Source organism: Apis florea, unplaced genomic scaffold, assembly GCF_048593485.1.
Source record: "Apis florea isolate Af1SG1 unplaced genomic scaffold, ASM4859348v1 contig_3758_pilon, whole genome shotgun sequence".
In the NCBI taxonomy this organism is placed as follows: Eukaryota; Metazoa; Arthropoda; class Insecta; order Hymenoptera; family Apidae; genus Apis; species Apis florea.
Window position 1 is genome coordinate 1,340,854 of NW_028256839.1, and position 22,800 is coordinate 1,363,653.

Below are 22,800 nucleotides of genomic sequence, written 5' to 3' on the forward strand. Positions count from 1 at the left end.
TATATACGTATAATTATATAAAAAAAAGGAAAACATCTTTTATTTTTATTTGATTCTATTTTCAAAATATAATAAATTTTTATTGATCATAAAATATTTCAGAAATAATTTGTTAAATATTTTTTATATGAATTTAAAAGCATTAAAAGCATTTACATGATAATTATACAGCTTTATTTTTATTTAAATATATTGAAATGTTTAGAAAATTTAATTAATATTTAAAAATCTAAATATATAAATTGGTATGTCAATATTTTTTACATAGAAAAAATTTTCAAAATTTATATCTTCTAAATAATAATAACATTAAAATAATTATTATTATTTAATTATATTATATAATTACTATAAATTAAAATAAATTATGTTAAATAATTCACTTTATCATTTACATATATACAAAACAATATAAAAGTACTTAATAAATATTTATTTAATTACAATTTTCATTATATTTAGAATATTTAAAATATATCTTAATATTATTTTTTAAAATTAATAAAACATATATCTATGTATAAATATAATTATGATTAAAAATATTAATTAGTATTATATATATATTATTTTCGAATATTCATTATTTAGAATTTAAATTAATGTTGGAAATAAATAATATAAAAATCAATCATATACAATATATTGTAATTATGCAATATTTTTTATTCATATTTATACTTACTTTATAACTTATTAAAAAAAATTAAAATGTTGAATTAGTTAAATAAGAAAATGCATACTTTTACTTATATACTTAAATTTTTATTATATATTATTCATATTCTTATTAAATGCTTTCAGATATCTTTTATATTTCATATAAATACATAAAAATACGTAAAACAATGAATTTATATAATTATACTATATATAATTTGTACTATACCAATAATTAAATTTATGTATTTACAATTGCACATTAAAATGACTAACAATTTTAAAAATTTAAAAATCTTGTTTCAAAAATTAAAAATTAATTATTTTTATTGCATTCAATTCCATGTTTAGTTGGAAATATTTTCATTAAAACTATAAAATTTTATATCTTATATAAAATTCTTATGTTATATAATTATATAAATTTATATTTTGATTATATATGCATTTAATATATTACAAATATATTATTATATTTAAGCTTAAGTTCTAATTGAAAATTAAAAATAACATATCCCAAAATACAATAAAATACAAGAGCGTTTCAAATTAAACAATATTATTGGCAAATATGAATTAATTTTAATTGATTATATTAATTGATCAAATCTAAATCATATCCTTATATAATTGCTATAAATACATTACATAATTGCTTTCTGCTTGAAAACTATACATTTCAATAAAATAAATATATATTTCAAATATTACATAATAAAATAATATTATAATATTATATATAATAATAAAATAATAAAAAATAATATTAATAAGTGACATTTATCATATTTTTTCTTTTTATTTTTTTTTATATTATTTTATTATGTAAAATTAATTAATTTATTACATAATTTATATTATGACAATAAAAAACAAAAAAAAATTAATAAATTTTAGATAATTTAAGAAAATATCATTATATACAATAATATTTAATTAAAAAATAAAATATCACTTAATGGTAGAATAATTAACGAAAACTAATATTATTTTTTATTTTTGCTCATTATTTACCATAATTAGAGATAAAAGAATATTTTATAAAATGTAATTAAAATTTTAATTTCAATCATAGTTGCATTTTCAGAAATATTATTATATTTTTTAAATATTTAGTATTTTTCTAAATCATTATAAAAATAAAAATTTAAATATATTAAAAAAAATAATATTAAAATATCTATAATATTATTAAATAATAAAATTTAAATATTATATTAATTAGAATAACGATAAAGAAGAAATATTAAAATTGAAAAATTATTTAAAATAATATATAATATATATATAATATATATATATAATCAGGATTAAATTATCAAAAAAAAAATCATAATTTTATAAAATTTCTAATTAATGTATTCATCATCATCATCATCAACAAATTTAATGTTTTGATCATAAAAAGATCCTTGTCTTAGACAAAATGTTTCTATACCATAATCTGGATTATGAATATTTAATGTAGTATTAATTTCTTTACTATTTAATTTTCGAACTTGAGAAAAATTTTTTAAAGGACTTCCTGATAATTCTGTCATTGGAATATTTACTGTGTCCTTTAGATTTGTAAATGATTGATTACATTCCATTAATTCTTTATATTTGCAAGATATATTGTCTTCATCTTGATCTTTAGATATATTTTTTTGATTCGAATTTTGCTTTATTTTTGAAAAATCTTTTTGTAAAATTTTGTTCGAAGTAGAATTTGATTTTTCTTTATTATTTTCTTCATTATCTATCATATTTATAGGACTTCCAAGAAGGCTTTTAGAAGAATTAGATTCTTCGCTTGATTCTTCTTCTTTACCTAAACGAATTCTATAAGAAATAAAAGATATTAATATAAATTTGCAATTTAAGAAAAAATAAATGCATCCAATTCTGTTTTTTACATAATTTAAAAGATATCTTTTTCTAACACAGTTTACTCTGATTTAACTGAATTCAATGTTGGTGTCATTTCAAGAATCTCTATTTGAATTTAAATCTCTATTTGATAAAAGATTTTTAAAATTTTTTATATTTATAATAAAGATTTATAATTATATTTTTGTAGTATATATAGTGTAGTATTTGCACCAAAAAGATAAGAAAAATTCATAATTTTTCGATTTTTATAAAAATTGGTATTCTTATATTTTCTGAATTTGCTAAAAATTTAAATATTTTGTCAAAAATTAAAAATTCAATCTGAAGGATCTAATATCATAACATTTAAATTAATTTAAATTATGAAATCTCATAAATGAAACAATGAATTAAATATATTGATTTAAATTCAAAAATATCTTTAAATTAATTATTTTGAAAGTTCTATTTTCTTTGATTTTTATGAAAATATCAATATTTTAATATCTTGATTATAATAAATCATTTAATATATATATTTATTATTTTATGTAAATAAATTTATTATTAGAAAAAGTAATAAATAAAATCTAATTTTTTCTGAAATTATTGCATATTGAAATTTGTATGTAATATTTAAATATTATTATTATTTAATATTAATTTAATATTAAATATTTTAGAGAAAGTAAATATTGTGGAAGTGTATAAAATATTATAATAGTAAGTTTTATAAGTTTTATAAGGGTTTCACTTTTTTAAATGAAATAGCATATTAATTTTTCAAATATAATATAATATATAATATGATATAATATTCTTTAAATGCATAAAAATTTTAAATTGATATTTATATGATGCAATGCTTTCGAAGGAAACAATTTGTAACATTTCATTTGTGCTATTCTGTTTACATAAATTCTATTTTTTTTTCATTTAATTTATTTCATCATATACATATATTATATACTATATACTATATCCTATATATATACTATATATTACATATACTATGGGTTTATAGTATACTTATGTAATATATATGATCATATAATTATTTGTAAATTTATAAAATTACGAAATAATTAATATATGAATGAATAAAAGTTAAAAATAAAGATTTCTTTAACATTTTTTAATATTTTGAACTTGAAAATAAATTTGTAATTTTTGTGTACTTTGACTGAAATTTTTTTATTTTTTCAATATTATATATTTTTTTTTTTGTATAGTTTTTTCTAGCAGTATATTTATTATGTAAAATCAGTATTGGGTGCATTTTAAATTATTTTTTGTTATATATTTATATGTATTAAACAAAATTTCGGAAAAGTAACAAGTTAAATATTAATAACTAATAAATTAAAAACTATTTAAATAATTAATATAAAAATAATACTTAATAACAAATAACAATGTAATTTTATATTTTAATAATACAATTAAAATAATAATAATACAAATAAAACTTACAAATAATACTTTAATTGTAAAAATTTAATAATTTTAATATTTTGTATATGAAATATAGAAAATGTAATATTAGTGTTATTTTAAATTCTTTAAACTTTAAAATTTTTTGAACTTTTGAATTAAAAAGTTTCCTTTAATTATCCTCTAAATAAATAAAATTAGAGAAATAAATAAAAAAAGATATTTTTTTATTTCAAAAACTAATCAAAAACTATATATGTATCAAAAAAATGATATTTGCTATTATAAAATTATAATCAATGATTCTAAATTATTATTAGAATGTTATATCTATTATAATATTAATGAATAATGATTATTTTAATTAATAATACATGATAATGATATAGCAATGAAAAATGATTACATTGTTCATTGATAATAAATTATATTTATTACTTTTGTGTTCATTAAAAAATATATTTCAAAAATTTGATTTTTTGAATTTTAATTTCGAGACATGAGAAAGATTACTCTATTTTTTAAATAAATTTAAAAATAAAACAAATTTTATTTTTTTTCTTAAAAATGTAATAAAAAAAAGTTTTAATACAATTTTCATTAGTAATTTGATTCAAATATGTAAAACTTAATTCAGCTCATTTTGATATTAAAAATTTTTAACCAATTCCTATATTTTTTAATAACATTCAATCTACAGAATTTAAGAATATCAATTTTAAATTTAAGAAACTATTCAATCGAAATAATAATTTGATAACTTAAATATTTTCATTATTTTAAAAAAAAAAATTTTTTTTAAATTTTGTTTATAAAAATTGTATAATAAAGAAATATGACGATAATAATTTTTGTTATAGATAGATAGAAAGTTTTCAGATATTTCCAAGTTATGTACTTATATTTTTTAAATGGTTTGCTTTACTTGATTTCTTCACTATAGAGTGATTCTTTTGTTAGAACAAGGGTGACGAACTGGTGACTCGCACCCTACTTGCTTGGTTTGCACCCCTTTCATACTGATTTGACTCGTACAGTCTATAGTGTTGTTCAGCAATTGGTTGTATGAGAGCTACGAACAATGAGTAGATGCAGGCAATGCAATATATAATGCCCGTTTTAGCATTTGTTATCCCTATCAATTGAAAATGAATTCTCAGAGTAAATTTTAAATTTATCAAATATAATAAACTATTAAATGAAATTTGACAATCATTTTTTATCTGATTCATATTCATTTTTTCTTAAATTGAATTTGCAAAAATCATCTGTCAAATAAACGTATAAAATATTGGCGTTAAAATAAATACTATTAATAATAATAATAGATAATAATAATAATAATGATAATGATAATGATAATAATAATAATAATAACAATAATAACAATAATAACAATAACAATAATAATAATAGATTTAATTAAAATATCAAGCTTAAATTAGTTTTGGTGCTTATAATTTTATCCCCAGCATTTTCACAATTTTAAACTAAGATATAGAATGTTCCATTTGTCGACTGTATGATGGAAGGGGAATTGGCTAATTGACAATGAGTGAATAGAGTACAGCTCATGGCGAGAAAAAGATTCGTCATTCGTCACCCCTGTTTTAGACAGTCACATACTTTTGTTTTACTTCATATATATATAGTGCACAATCATCTCAATATCGGCCTCTTATATCATAATGAAGAACAATCGTCAAATTGTTCCTAGGAACGATATAAAAGTAAGAGGAATACTGTTTTCTTATTTATTGTCATAAAATACTATATGATTTTATTTATAAATGTGAGACATTATATGTATATGTTTGCTTTTATGATTATATTTAATTTGATCAATCAGATACACATTCTTTTTATTTCTTAATTATATAAGTATTTAATTAAGTATTTATTATATATTATTCACAAAAAGTTCTTTGAAACTTTGAATGTAAATTTGATTATATTGATTTATTTTATTAATAAATAGAAACAATTATAAAAATAGAAACACAAATTTGATCGAAAATCTCATATTTATGAATAAAATCAGAGAAGGAGAGGATCGTAAAAGTTCCTATCAACAGTGTACAATAAATATATAAGTATTTATTTACATATAATATCTGAAAAAAGTATTTATTTATTATTAATAGATTTAATTTAAATAATCATAATTTTATTTATAATATAAATTTAATTTATACTAAATTAATTAATTTTTATTATTTGTAAAATGAATTAATTTTTAAAATTTTTATATAATCGTCATATGAAAATTATTATATATGTATTATATATAAATAAAATTAGATTATTTAAATTAAATATATTATAATATAAATATATAAATATAATATAATAAATAATATATTATTATTAAACTAGTACACATATTATATATATTATATGAATTTCATATTATAACTTCTAAGTCAATGATTTCTTATTCTTAAAGTTAGTATTTTTGAATTCTTTTCTATTTTTGAATTTTATTAAATATTGCCGAAAAGATATAGGAATTAGTCAAAATTTTTGCTATAAGATTAAATTGCTTAATTAAAAAATTTACTTAATAACTTTATAAATAAATTTATATAAATAAATTTTATATAATTTAATTTTATAATTTTTTGTTCACAAAATTTATAAAATTATATTATATATTCATAAAATTTTAAATAACAGTGAATTAAAAAAAATTTTAAAAAAATTTTAAATACAAAACATAATGAATAATTATAACTAAATACATTTAATATTCAACATAAAATTTATATTGTAATTAATTCTTTGATATCATTATTATTTTTACGTATATATAATTATAAATAATTTTATTATTAATTAATTTAATTTTTATGTATTAAATTTTATATCTTTCATATCATAAATTTCTTTATGACATATTGATATAAATAATACTTATATGAATAATTATTATTAACTTACCTCTTGTTTGAAATAACACAATATTGTTTTTGTTCAAGAATACCAGATACAGATTCCATGCTTACTTTGATACTAGAATCTTCTAGAAGTTTTTGCACAGGAAGTAATTTCTCAAACTTTCTTGTTCTAGAAGTTTTAGAAATATCATGTTTAATTAAATTTTCATAATCTAAATTTTAATAATTATTTTTTTCTTTTTAAAAATATTTTTCATTATTAATATAAACTACTTTTAATTAAACAATTTTATTAATTTGTTGCATGAAATAATCCATTTATATAAATTAAAGACATTATATCTTGATAACTTATTTATAAAGCTAAATATTTATTTCAATATTTACCCTTGTTCCAATTCAAATTGAAAATCGTCAAAGCTAGAGAGTTTCATTCTTCTATATTCAGAAGGTGTTAATGCAGCACCTTCAGTTTCAAGTGCCAAAATAGAATTTCGTTTGTTTCTGTTCATGAGAAGCAATTAATAATAATAATATATATAATGATAAATAATACATATAATATATATAATATAATAATAATAATATAATATATATATATTAGATAATTTATCATTATTGAAAAAAAGAATTAATATTTACCCTAAAAGAAGATCCTCTGTATTAAGATTTAAGTCTTCAATTGGTGGAATCCAAACTAAAAAAGCAGGATCCATTCCTAAATAAGATCCTGGAACAGCACTAGCATTTGCTACATTGTAATCATAATAATCTAATTCCAATTCTGAATCAGGATTTGTTAGACTAAATTCTGATCCTGGGCCTTGTAAAAGTTTTTCACGATTTCTTCGTTCCTTTGTTTCTTTCCCACTTGCTAAAGTTGATGAACTTGAAAGAATACTTTCAGGTGAAGATTCCTATATCAAAGAAAATATAAAATGATAAAAATTATAATATTTCTATATACTTTACAAAGTTTTTTAATAAAGATATTTACTTTTCTTTCTGAATAATTATTTTCATTATTTTTATAAATTTTTAAAATATTATCATTCATGTTATCTTTCAAATTTTCGCTTTCCATTTTTGATGCTTTCTCTTCTGATGTATCAAAATCTATTGTTTGTAATCTATATATAAATTATATAAATTAATATTATGATTAAATTTTGTCAATTTTGTAATATACTGTGATATTAAATAAAACAAATTAAACTTACTTTATAGGATAAGCATATTTAACTTCAGGTTTATTATAAACAAGAATGCTGGAAGCTGATAATAATTTATCACAGTTTGACTTCATTGAAGTGATTGTTTTATCAGAAGAAGTTTCTATTGTATTACTTAATTTTAATGTACTAGAACTCAATGTTTCATCTTTACATCTATATTGAAAAATAATATTTTATAATTTCTTTTCTATTTTTTCAATTATATAACATTTTTTATTTTATTTATTTTATTTTTTGTTATAATAATATTATTTTATAATTTATTTTATAATAATATTATTCTTACCCTGTTAATGTTTCAGTACTTTGATAATGTTCTTCTGTATTATTTAAAATTTCTTTTGGAGAAACTTTTGTGGTGGTTTCTATCATTGAAATAACTTCCGAAATAATTGTACTTGTAGATAGAAATCTTGATCGATCAGGCATTAATTCTATAAAAATATGTACATATAATTAATATTAATTTCCTATGGATCAATTTATAACAATTATATATAAAATAATAAAATAATAATAATTATTAATTTTAGTTTAATTAATAATTAAAAAAAATTTTACTTTATTAAATAGTTAATTTTAATATAAGTTATTCGCTTTATATGAAAATAATAGTACGAATTTATGTTATAATTATTGCAAAAATATAAATAGTATATTTCAAATATAAATACAAAATTAATAAAATTAATAAAATATGCCAAATTATTCTAAAAATGGTTCAAAAAAACAAATAATAATAGATAAATAATATTATTATTTCGAAGATATACCAGAAACATCACTCATACTGTCCAAATCTTCAGCAATACGATACTTTCTATATCTTACAATGAATTGTAACGTCAAAATAATAGAAAGTGAAAATATAAGTAGCAAGAGCAAGGTAGTTGTTATATGTATTGGTTCCCAAGAGAACCGATCTATTTCAACGTTCGTTGAATTTGTTTTAAAAGGCACAATGGTTGTGGTTCTATTTCTTTTTAAATATTTTTTATCTGTAATTAAATTATATAAAATTTTCTTAATTTAAAAAATATTAATTAAAATTAATTATTTTTACAAAATTAAATTCTTATAACAATTATCTATAAATAATTTACTTAAAAATTATGTAATAAATTATTTTAAATAATTAGAAAAAATTTTAAATAATTAGAATAATTTTTATAATAATTATTTTTACCTAATACACCCGCATGAGCAAGGAAACCACCAATACAAGCATCTCCTGATGCTATAAGTTCATCACTAAAAAATTCCACTAATAAATTTGGTCCAGAGCTAAAGAGTGTCTTGGCAGTAAGCTGCATTTTATCAAATGCAATATCAACTAAAAGATTTGCATTCAAAGTATTGCCATCTCGGATACGAAAATATTGTCCCAAACAAGGAAATTGTAATTGATCTAAATGTAATCCAATTACGAAATTCGGCTGTGCCTAAATAATATAAATTATATTTTATTCGAAATTATTCTTCGCATTACCAATTATCATAAATTATATTTAGATTCTTCTATATATTCTATATATATATATATATATATATATATATATATATATATATATATATACTATTTTATTTCTCTGTGCTTATGTTATGTTTAATAAATTTACAATATAAGTTAGTTTATAAGTAGAAAAGACTATATTCATTTTAATAAATCTAAAATTTAGATTTATTTACATTGAAAAAATCTTTATCCATTAATAACTTATTTTTATGAACATAATATATAATGAAAAGTATAAATATATTAATTTTCATTATAAAATAATTTAAATATTTGTTTAATTTTTTAAATTTTGAACTCATTATTCTTCTATCTTATTTGCATTTGCTGTAGAATAATATACAAAATAATAAATTAATTAAATCGAAAATAAGTTTTAATATCGTTATTTTAATTTAAATAGTATTTCATGATCTAATCTTCAAAAATAATTAATATAATTAAATATTTAATATAATATTTGTTATATTAATAATTTAAATTAACTCAATATTACCTGCAAAAGCCAAAAGGATCGACCAGGACAAGCTTGAGTATTGGCTCCAAGCATTTTTCTTAAAGTTTGTTGTTTTAATACAATACGACATCCACAGCGACATTGTAATCCAATTTCAGCTATAACTTCTGGTTTTGTTGCTAAAACTGTATTATGGCATTTAGAATCCTCAATTCGATTGTGCCATTCATCTTTAATAGATTCATTCCAAAAAATTTTGCCACAGAATTCAGTTTCTATTGCTTTTCCCTGTTATTTAATGAATAAATTTTATTTTTATTGATTTTATTATCATTATATTATTATCATTTTATTATACAATATAAAATTTAAATAAAATAAAATGTAAATTAATTAATTTTATCAATCAATTAAATATTTTATTTAAAATATTTTCAAATATTTTTTAAAATTTACCTGGCAAAATTTTGCCCCATATTTTGGTGGCGGAGTATCACAAAAGCGATATCGATTTCGAATTCCTCCAAAACACGAACTACTGCATGGACTCCATGGACTCCAAGGACCCCATCCCGCAGTATCACTTTCTAGGTAAATTTATGTTAAAAAATAATTAAATATTTAAAAAGTAACTTTAAATTTCAAATGTTTATATACAGAATATAGTTTACACACAAAATATTTCCTTTGTTTGTTGATACATGTAATGTAAATTTGTAATATAAATAATTTTGGAAGAGAAATTAAATCTTTAAAATATTATAATTTTGTTTATAATATTTTCAAAATTATTAATATTTTTTATTAAGAAACGTTAATTATTAAAAAACAAAAAATATATTTTATATAGCAGATAAAAATAATACTGCAATGTCTAAATCATGATCTTTAAATTGAATTTAGTATGTTATATGAATTTTTGAGAAATTTTTTTTTATAAATTCATTAAAAAACAAAACGAACGAACATGGAAAAAATTTATTAAAATTTGTAAAATTATTTAAATTTGCAAAATTTCTTATAAAAGAACGTAGAATTTTTTACTTCATTTTCAATATTAGAAATATAACAGTTAATATAATAGTTAATATAAGTAAGTTAATATAAGTAATAGTTTTCGAAAAAATTCAATTCATAAATATAAAAATAATGGCTTTATTTTTTAAAATAAGTATAGATGATTTTTTTTTATGATGTCACAGTAATTTAATTAATTAATATTTTTATTAAAATTTAGAAATTCTTTTAATAAAGAGCATATTATTTTATTCAATAAAATAATATTATTAGAATATTATAGATTAAAATATATAAAGTAATTTAATTTAATAGTATTAAATTATGAAATTAAATATATTATAATTATATGAGATATACATTTCTTCTTTTTTGATATTTAGAATCAATTCCTAAAATGTTTCATGTATATATATATACATGGATATATATATAGGATATCCTATGAGAAAACTAAATAACTATATGAAATCGTTCCAGAAACGTGAAAAATCGATACAAACTATACAAATATATATAATGTAAATGATAAGATCGAAAATTAAATTTGTTCTTTATTCGTTAAAACATCAAATAGATTTGTGGAAATAGAAATGTTATTTTCTTTAAAATATTTAAAGTAAAAAAAGTTAAAAATTACTGTATTCTAATAAATAATATAGAATATATAGAATTTTTTTTTTAAATAAATTAATTACAAGATTTTCATTCAGAATAATTTGGTACGTATATTTCTAATGTTATTTAATTTTTTCCTTTTTTATATGATTGTATGTAGGTTATATTTGATCTACGGGAATGATATATTGAAGTCATAAATTAAAAGGTTAATAAGTGACATCGATTGATATAGCCGCACCTGTATGCACGCAAGTAAGTACTTATTTTGTACACTCTCATTCAAAAGTCATTAGACATTTTAGATTATGTTTCAGAATACAAATAAATGAGAATTATGAACAATATGACATAATAGTAATTAATTATTTAAAAAAATATCATATTTTAATAATCTTAATATAAATCTACTCTTATTTGTTAAGAAAAATTTGTCCAACAAAAATAATAAAGCGCAACATTATTGAAAAACATAAATAGAATATGTAACTCATATTGTTATATTAAAGTGAAAACATACATATATACATATATATTAAAATAATAGATTACTATAATATAATTTTAAACATTATACAAATTTTAACAAGATTTTCTTAATTTAAAGAAAAATATAATTTATCATGTTATAAATATTTTTATTTATAAAATTTTTTAAGATTGTATGAATTAAATAAAAGAAGGAATCATTGTAAAAAGAATATTTACAAACAAATACTTAAAATTTTATAATTCTAATATTAAAAAAACAAAGTTACAGATTAATGTGAAGTTATTAATAAATTAATAAACTTATATTTAAAATTAATATCTGTCTAATGATTTATGAAAGAAATATAGATATTTGTTGAACGCACATTAAAAAAGATTTTAATATAGAAATATCTTGATTTTTAAATTGCTAATAATGTTTAAATTGATATTTACAACTTCTTATAATCTTTCAATATTTCTTTTTATTAAATCGTAGATTCTATAACATATATTATAAAATTTTTAGAATATACTGTAATGAAGAAATTAATAATATTATAGCTTATAAAAGACCTATTAATAAATTCTAAATTGACATTGTATGGCTTTGAGGTCTTAACTTACCCCAAAATATCTCAAATTATATTTGTCTTATTATTGATCCTCTTATTTTGATTCCCATAATGTGTAAATTTCTAGTTCATTTTATGATTTTATTACTATTTTTCTATTGATCATATATATATATATTTAATATATATTATGAGTTATTTATATCGTATTAATAATTTATTAAAAATTAAAATTACAAATAAGTTTTAAAATATAGAATTCAAACATACCTTGGAAAGGAAATGTAGGTATGCAGGATATTTTAACATTTCCCATAGCACCTGTGATCGCTTGACTAACATAGACAAAACAATATTCGATAAATTTTTCTGTAAAAAGATCGCAATCGAAAGCCAAAGAATGCTTCCCAGGTATTGATCTTGATTCTGTAATGTAATGAAGACTGGAAGGTGAAGCAACGGATGTAACGTCAGCTTTCAAACGGCCATAAACGCGAATACGATCACCTTCTAGACGACACGAAGGATATTCGAAAAGGACGGAGACACCTCCTGATCCTTCACAAGGATATATAGATCTTGCATGAACTGTAAGTTTAAATTCTTCGGACCAGCTCACCTATAATCAAAATTTAACAATGATAAAAAAATATTTATTATTATTATTATTTCTAAAATTTTATTTACAAATTTAATTTTTTTATTTATTTAGTTATTAATTTATATATAATATTAATTCATTATCATATTGATTACTTTAAAATACACGCTAGTATTTGGTGCTGTGGGATTATTATCCGTAGCTTTTAATCTTATAGCATAATTTCCAGGTAATCCAAAAAGTTCACATCGGAAAAAAATAGTCTTTGTTGGTAGAAAATCTCTTATTTCTTCGTAATATAATATCTGGAAATATAGTATAAACTTTATAAATGATATCTAATAATTGTTTCAATATTAATAATGATGATAATTGAATAAAAAAAAAAAATAATAATAATAGTTCAATACAGATCTTAAAAAATTACTGAATAAAACCAAAAGGAATAATTATATCTTATTTCATATATCAAAACAATTATATTGAATCGAAAAGGAGGAGGACAAAAATTAATTATATAAATACTATACATTATACAAATTTGAGATCTCTTTCACGTAACAATATTACTATTGTCATACTTATATAATTATATCAATAGAGCTATTCAAATAAATAATTATTATTTATTAAATTTATGATGATATTAATATCACTATATGAAAGAAACGTAAGAAATTAAGTACAGAAATTAAGAATAATACTTCATTTCACTGAATAATAATTAAAATGTATATATTTGACTTAATTAAGACAAGAAAATGAATCAGAAAATATATATATACACATAATTACAAAAAAAAATTGAATTACACAAAAAATGAAATTATAAACTATACTGAGACAAAACAATAAATGCGGATAAAACAATTACAAGTAACAGACATAATATATAGATATTATATTCATTAGCAAAAAGCTTAATTAATATTAAATGATATAAACATCACATAAAATGAGCAGGAAAAAATCAAAAAATACGTATCATTAGAAATAAATATAAATTTGTATTTATATCTTTTATTATATTATAATAAAAAAGTTTCCGAACTATTTTAAAATAATAGATCTGTATAAGATGTTAATATATTTGGAAGATACCTTTGAAAGAACGATTTTAAAAACTAAAACAAACATATAAAAATGTCATTTAAGACTTATTCATTTATTTATAAGTAATAAAATTTTTTGTTATTCGTATTATATGAAATGAAATAGAAAATGATCATTCTCTCTTCATTAATTAAAATTTATAACTTTATAATATAAGTTTCAATTGATTTTTTTATATTAATTTTTTGTTTTAATCTCTAGAATCAATTCTCCAAAGATGTCTCGCTAATATTTTAATACTCTATACACACACATATATATATATTATAACAACAATTTTTTAACAAAAAATTCATTTCTATTTTTTAGAATTAGTAGAATTATAAAAATGAATCTCTAAATTGTGAATTTTCAATTTGATATTTTGATATGATATTTTTAGATATTTTTTAATGATTTATTATTCATAATCGTTTGCTCTAAAATCGTAATTTTTGAGATATGTGATTATTGCAATGAATATGTGATATATTCAAAGCTGTAAAAAACAGTTATATTAAAAATAATAATCATCAAAACAATTCAATAATAATAAAAAAATATATAACATGGTAAACTAATAGATAATTTTTTAAATAATAATGATAATAACAGTTTTTGGAACATAGATAGAAATATAAAAATATTTAAAAATAAAACTATAAAAAAATTAATTATTTACTTGAATATAAGTATTATTCTGCAAATAACAAGCAGTTACACTAGATCCACAATATATTAATTGTAAAATATAGGCAGCTACAGGAACATTTTCAGATGGACTGCAATTCATTCCATTATATTTAATTGTGGTTTTGACAGGTTTGTTTGGATAAGTAATAATTTGTTGAGATTCTAAGAATATTGCTGGTAATGGCCACTTTACATCTAATATTTTACTTGTCTGCAAATAAAAATATTTATAATTTAATTTATAAAAATGATTATTATTAATGTATTTTTACTGTGAATACATGTGCAAAAAATATAGTAATAAATGAAATTATTAGAACAAAATTGTATTCATGAAAATAAATTATATGCATGAATAAATTAAAAAGGACCTGATGAAAGTTGGCAACAGGCACTGTTGAATTTTCATACACGTGTTCTATTCGTAGAATATAAACACCGCCACGAGTAAAATATCCGCAAGGGATAATAATTGAAATTGTTTCATTTCCTATAGGTAATTCTTTTAATTGAATTTCACCAATTAATTCTGATATGTCTTCAAGAAGGTACAGTATTCTATAAATAATATGAATATTAAAAAACAGGATACAATATCGTTAATATATAGAATTCTTCTTTATATTTTAAAAGTAATTTTTAATAATTCATAATATAGATTAACTCACCTTAATAGCATAAATTGATTAGAAATATTTTTAAACGATTTAAAATTTTCATTTTCTTTTTCTTTGAACTCATATTTGTACTTTGAGTTTTTTAATGTTTTATTTGATTTCGCAACAGTTATTGTAAGGTCTCCCGAAAGAGCAATATGAGAAGAAGGAGAATTAATTTTCAATGCTGAAAAATCTTCCTCATCTTCTGCCATTGATCTAGTGATATCTATATTTTTTATTTTATTAATAATTAATTATATAATAATTTCTATTTAACATACGTTTATATTTACTAAATATAAAATTAAGTCATGCAAAATATTGTTATAATAATAATAATAATAATATATGTAAATATTTAAGTAGCAAAATTAAAAAGCAAAAATTTTACCGATTTCAAGGAGGGTGATAACTACTATTCCAAGAAAGAGCCATTTAAATTTCAAACTCATATCCAATTCCTCATCCGTATTCAATTTCTAAACAATTATAAAATAAAAAAATTTGAATTTATGGATAAAAAGATAATATTTACTATATTTTTTAAAATTTTTTACAAATAAATCGGTTATAAAAATCTAAATTTCTAATATAATAATCGATTAATTTTGAAATATATATCTATACAATGATATTTATAAACTTACAATTTTCTTGTTTATCTCGATGCAAACATTTTCCTTCGGAAGAATTGATCTTGTATTGAAAGAAGGGGAATCATAAATATGTTGTTCGTGGATGCACCACTGCAAATTATAGAAATCGATATCGAAGGACTTGCACCGCGAACTTTCACTTTCTATTTTTCTAAGATTCTTCCATTTTTGTAATTTAAAAATATTTCACAATATATTATATATCATCAATATATTTATATTTATATGCACCATTAGTTTTATAATTTTTCTTACTTATTTACTTTTTTAAATTAAAAACGTAATAATAAATTAGAAAATCCATCAAATGTCATGATTGTATTTTAATAAATTGAAGTGTAAATTTTAACATTCAAAATTCTATAATTATTTTACTTTGTTATTTTATAAAAAAAATGACAATTTAAAAATATCATAAAAATATCAATTGCAAAATTTTATTATATAAATTAACGAAAATTTTATATAAACTATACAAATTAAAAACATATAATAAAAATCATAAAAATTTCAATTTATTCTTATAAAACACAAAAATAAGCATTGCAAAAAGTTATAAACATAAAACATCAAATCTAATATCAAATGTATTTTTAAAATATATTTATATTTTTATATTTTATTATAAATTTCACCTTTTTTTTTTAAATTTCACAACATTCTCATTGAATAATAAATAATTATTAACAATTACGTATTAATTATATATTAAGCACAGAAATATTTAATAGATTTTATTTAATGATAGAAATGTACGAAAAATTTTAATCGAAAAATGTAAAAGCAAAACGCAAACGATTCATATGCAATTCGTAAGACAACTAAACTGTCGGGGTCGACGGCCAATACTCTCTCCCTTATTCGCTGGTTCACCCCACTACGAAGATCGTCCTTTGGGGAGAGAATTCTGACAGAACATCGACTTTAATCAATGGAGGGATATTGACCTAAAGTCTGTTTTAACGAACTGTTTTAACTGCATTCTTTTTTATTTTTTAAAAAATAAAGAATTACTTTAATTAAGAAATATTATTTAAATATTTTTATTTTATATTTTATTTCGTAATGAATAATTAAAATAATTATTATGTATTTACATTATATATATATATATATATATAAATATAATAAAAATGCAAAGAAATATAAACAAAAAAACAAATTTATAAAATTTTTCAATATATTTGATTTTTTAATTCTATTATGTATTTTATTTGATTATATTGAATTTTACTAAATTTTTTGTTTGTTTTTGAATTCTTATTTGTATATTATTTATTATTTAAAAAATAATCTAAAATTATATGAATTATAAATAATTTTTTTATATATAATATTTATATATTATAAATATAATATATATTATAATATAATATAAAATATAAATTATATTCCAATTAAATTTAAATAATGCAATAGATTTATCAATTAATATTAATTTATCAATTAATATTAAATATTTATTAGAATATTTAAACATTAATATGAAATACTAATATTTTGTATATATATATATATATATATATATATATATATATATATATCATGCAAAATTTTTTATATTTTTTTAAATCTTAACTTTTAATAGTTATAAGTATGATATTTTCTGTATAAAAATCTTATATAAATATTTTATGTAGAATAATAAAAAAATGTAGAATTATAAATATTTGAATTTTTCAAATCTTATTATCTATTTTAAAATCTTTATTTTGAGATTTTTTTTATTTTTTTTATATATATATCATATAAAATTTTTTTGAATTTTATTATTTTATTTATATTATATAAAAATATTTAACATTTACTTAAAAATACAATTTTAATTATTATAATTTATATAGTATTTATCGTAAATAAAATATATCATTTAAAATTTAAAATACTTAAATATTAATACTTATATATAAAATATCGTAAATAAAATATATTATTTAAAATTTAAAATACTTAAATATTAATACTTATATATAAAATATTAATTTTTAAATTAATTTTCTAATATTTTTTTGTTTTTGTTTTTAAATATTTACTCTATTTAATATTATTATTAGTTATTTACTAGACTTATATTGCATTCAAAGAAACAAGCTTAAAAGTAAACAAATTTGATACATGGTTATACTAGCTGTTAACGTCAGCTATTGGTTGACTTTGAACTTATCGATATTAAGATCGGTTTATATTATTACATAAAGTATATCAATATTCATTGGTATTAGTTATTGACGTATTGATTACTTATTTTTATAAATATACGTTGTAGAAACTTATGAAATTTTGAAATTATTATATTGAAACTTTATTGTGTTATTTATATTTATATTAATTTATAATATAAATAAATTAATATATAGAAAACTTTATATCTTATAATTGTAAAAACTTGATATATCTAAATTTTGATCACATGATTTTATTGATATCTAGTAATTCGATTCATTGAATGAATCATTTAATCAACATATGTTTAAAAATATAATGCTTATAATTCATATCTGAATATAATGATTTTAATATTTTTTTATATTTAATTGCAATAATTTATATATTTCTAATTTTTTATAATAAAAAATTATAATTTTTTACATTATACAAATGTAAAATATTATTTATCATGTCTTTTAAAAATAATTAAAAAAATAATTTTATTTATTAATTTCAATAATTTAAAAAAAAGAAATATTGAGAAAATTTTATATAATACATAAAGTATAAAAAAATTAAAAAAATTTTTATAAAATAATGCTTACTAATTAAATGTTCAGGTTGGTAATAATAGATTATTAAATGAAGGCTAGTAAAATATAACCACTGATGTGATAAGTTCAATGAAGTCATTGTGTCAAAAGTTATATTTTTTTTAACATAATAGCATTAAGTTTTTGGCATTTAACAGATTTATTGTACGATACTATTGAATATTTGAAGAAATTATTTTTCGTATAATATATAAAACACATATATAAAAAACATATCAATATATAATATTTTCGAGAATTAAAAAATAATAATTATAATAACATCTACCAAACAGAAAACAAAAATCAAAGTGTTTAGAGAGAAAAAAAAATATTATGGAATCCTTAATTTAAAAATATGTATTTTTAATTATTAATGTTCAAAAAACACAATATTAAATCAATAAATGGATACTTAAAATAAATTTTTAAATAAAATGGACGTGCTTACAAAGTTAAGAAATACTGTTAGCAATACAATTTCTAATACTGTTCAAAATACTGCTTATGGCTTGTCACAATTATCAAATGTCCTTCCTGGTAATCCAGTAACCAGAGAATTTGAAGTAACTGCTCATATTGCGAGTGCAGGACCATCATTATTATGGAAAGTGTATAATGGTTACAAAAAATCTACAAAGCAAGAGGCAGCAATTTTTGTATTTGAAAAACGTATTTTGGAAAAATTTTCAAAAAGTGATAAGGAATTAATCTTAGAAATATTAAAAAGAGGTGTTGCACAATTAACAAAATTACGTCATCCACAAATTTTAATTGTTCAACATCCTTTGGAAGAATCAAGAGATAGTTTAGCATTTGCGACTGAACCTGTTTTAGCAAGTTTAGCTAATATTTTGGGAAATCATAATAATTTGCCACAACCATTACCTGTAGCATTGAAGGATTATAAGTTACATGATATTGAAATTAAATATGGACTTTTACAACTTGGAGAAGGTCTTGCATTTTTACATGGAGATGTTAAATTATTACATAGAAACTTATGTCCAGAATCTATTGTTGTTAATAGTCATGGAGCATGGAAAATTTTTGGATTTGATTTTTGTGCATTGAATCAGAGTATTGAAGGTAAACAACCTCAATGGTCATATGTAGAATATGATATTTCAAGTACATCTGTAGCTCAACCAAATTTGGATTATCAAGCACCAGAATGTATTTTAGCAAGCAGTGTTGGTACAGCTAGTGATATATTTTCTTTGGGAATGGTGATATATATTTTACATTCTCCAAAGAATGTACTTCCTCATGAATCTAATAATGACTTATTAAAACATAAACAATTTTTAGAAAATTTTAAAAGTTCAACTATTGCAGATACATTTCTTCCAACTTCAGAAACTCTCAAAGATACAGTTAAATTGATGTTACATCATAATCCTGAATTAAGACCAGATGCTCATCAATTTGTGAAGATTGAATATTTTATGGACATAGGTGTGAAAACTCTTAATTACTTAGACAAAATTTTCCAATGGGATAATTTACAAAAATCACAATTTTATAAAGGATTACCTCAACTTTTGAAACAATTACCACATAGAGTTATATTACATAGAGTTCTTCCAGCTTTATATAAGGAATTATTTAATCCTCCAATGATTCCATTTGTTTTACCTAGTATAATATTTGCTATGGAAACAAGTTCTGTGGAAGAATTTAGAGAATATATTTTACCTAATATTAAACAAGTTTTGACATTGGATGATCCACCACAAATTAGTCTTGTTTTAATGCAACATGCTGATTTATTATTAAAATTATGTACTACCGAAGTAATAAAAACAGATATAGTTCCAATGTTATTAAGAGCTTTAGAATCTGAATGGGAACAATTACAAGAATTATGTTTATCAGCTTTACCTAATATTATAACAATGATTGAAGGACCAGTAATTAAAAATGCAATTTTACCTAGAATGAAAAAGATTTGTTTATATGGGAAAGGAAGCAATAGCAAAAGTCTTGGAGTTAGAGTCAATTGTTTATTATGTCTGGCAAAAATGTTACCTCATTTTGACCGATGGCTTGTTCTTGATCAAGTATTACCTTTTCTACAAGAAATTCCACATTCTGGTGAACCTGCAATTCTTATGGCAATTATAGGTATTACATTAAAATATTAATATATAAAAATTAATATAAGAGTAAAATTAAATAATTACAATAAAAAATTACAAACAATATATTTTTTTAAATAGGTATTTATAGAATGTTATTAAGTCACAGTAAACTGGGAACAAGTAAAGAAATACTAGCAACAAAAATTTTACCATTTTTATTGCCATTATGTATTGAACAAAATTTTAGTTTGCCACAATATGAAATTCTTTCAAATCTTGTAATTGAAATGATAAATCGTGTAACATCAGAGCAAAAAGAAGCCTTGAAACAATTAGATGCCATGCGCCGTGAAACTCAACAATTAGATCAACAACTTTCACAAACTTCTACTATTTATAAAAATATTAATTCAACAAATAATGATATTAATATAGCTCCCATAGTTCCTACTTCAAATAAAACTACAATTTTAAAGTCTTTGCAGATTGAAAATGGATTAACAATGGAAGATAAATTTCGGTTAGTAATTGTTATTTATTGTTCATTAATAAAATTAAAAATATTTTATTTATCATTATTTAAAATATAAGTTTTTTTTAAAAGTAAAAAAAAAATAAAAAATATTTTATTTATAGATTAATTCAACAACAAGAAGTGCATCAAAGATTACAATCGCAAACACCATTAATACCAACAATTGTTCAACCTATAAAACCACAAGTAAAAGATTTAACTGATACTTTACTGAAATCTAATTTAGATCAGTTAAATCTTTCAATGTCAAGTTCAAAACCTGATTATTCTTGGAAAGTATCAAATTCTAACCAATATCAACATTTTAATCCACAAGGAATGAATATACAATTAAATCAAAAAGGAAATACTTACATTCCTAATTCAGTTATTCCTTGTAATAGTATTAATTATTCTATGAATCAAGAAAATATTACACTTAATACATTAGAATTCAAATCAAATTTGAATTCTAATGCAAATAATTTTCCTGTTAATCAATTAGAATTTAATTCAAATTCAATTTCCAATTCGAATCAAAAAATAGAAAAATTGTCATCTTATGATGTAATGGACTTACTTAGTTAATGATTTTACTAATGTAATATAGTATCATAAGATTTATTACATATGAAAAAATAATCAATTTATTAAAACTAGATATATTATTATATTGTTACAAACTTTTTTGTTTCTTTATTATTTTATTTTTATTATCTTAACTAGAATTTTTAATATTAAATTAATTTTTCATTGTCTTATTTCTGAATTTAAAAAAAATGTGATATATTTTTATCTAATTTTAAAAAATTGAAGTGTTTATATTATCATAATATAATTATATTACAATATATTATAATAATGTGTTAAATAATATTATAAATATAATTCAAAAATGGAAAAATATGTTGAAAATTTGAGAAATAGATATCATTTAAAAAATGTACAATTCTATACAATATATGACATATTCTTTCTCTTTTAATGTATTCTTTATTTATTTAGTTTATTGTTAACAATATTTCA

General features: G+C 18.8%; 2 protein-coding genes across 2 annotated transcripts; one reads left to right on the plus strand and one right to left on the minus strand.

Moving 5' to 3' along the window:
• Window positions 1-1,972: 1,972 nt before the first annotated feature.
• gogo (thrombospondin-1 like protein golden goal) lies at window positions 1,973-16,564 on the minus strand. The gene is made up of 18 exons (XM_012492095.3): window positions 16,427-16,564; window positions 16,171-16,258; window positions 15,789-16,005; window positions 15,492-15,678; window positions 15,110-15,331; window positions 13,491-13,640; window positions 13,005-13,353; window positions 10,510-10,640; window positions 10,093-10,341; window positions 9,267-9,522; window positions 8,854-9,078; window positions 8,367-8,514; window positions 8,066-8,233; window positions 7,843-7,975; window positions 7,488-7,762; window positions 7,233-7,349; window positions 6,889-7,014; window positions 1,973-2,484 (listed from the first exon to the last, which is right to left on the minus strand). Exons 2-18 carry the CDS (start codon window positions 16,229-16,231, stop codon window positions 2,010-2,012), a joined length of 3,489 nt encoding a protein of 1,162 aa, XP_012347549.2. The 5' UTR covers window positions 16,232-16,258; window positions 16,427-16,564; the 3' UTR covers window positions 1,973-2,009.
• Window positions 16,565-19,219: 2,655 nt separating this feature from the next.
• Window positions 19,220-22,759, plus strand: LOC100865683 (SCY1-like protein 2). Its single transcript, XM_003697610.4, has 3 exons — window positions 19,220-21,303; window positions 21,399-21,780; window positions 21,897-22,759. Exons 1-3 carry the CDS (start codon window positions 19,614-19,616, stop codon window positions 22,360-22,362), a joined length of 2,538 nt encoding a protein of 845 aa, XP_003697658.1. The 5' UTR covers window positions 19,220-19,613; the 3' UTR covers window positions 22,363-22,759.
• The last annotated feature ends 41 nt before the right edge of the window (window positions 22,760-22,800 follow it).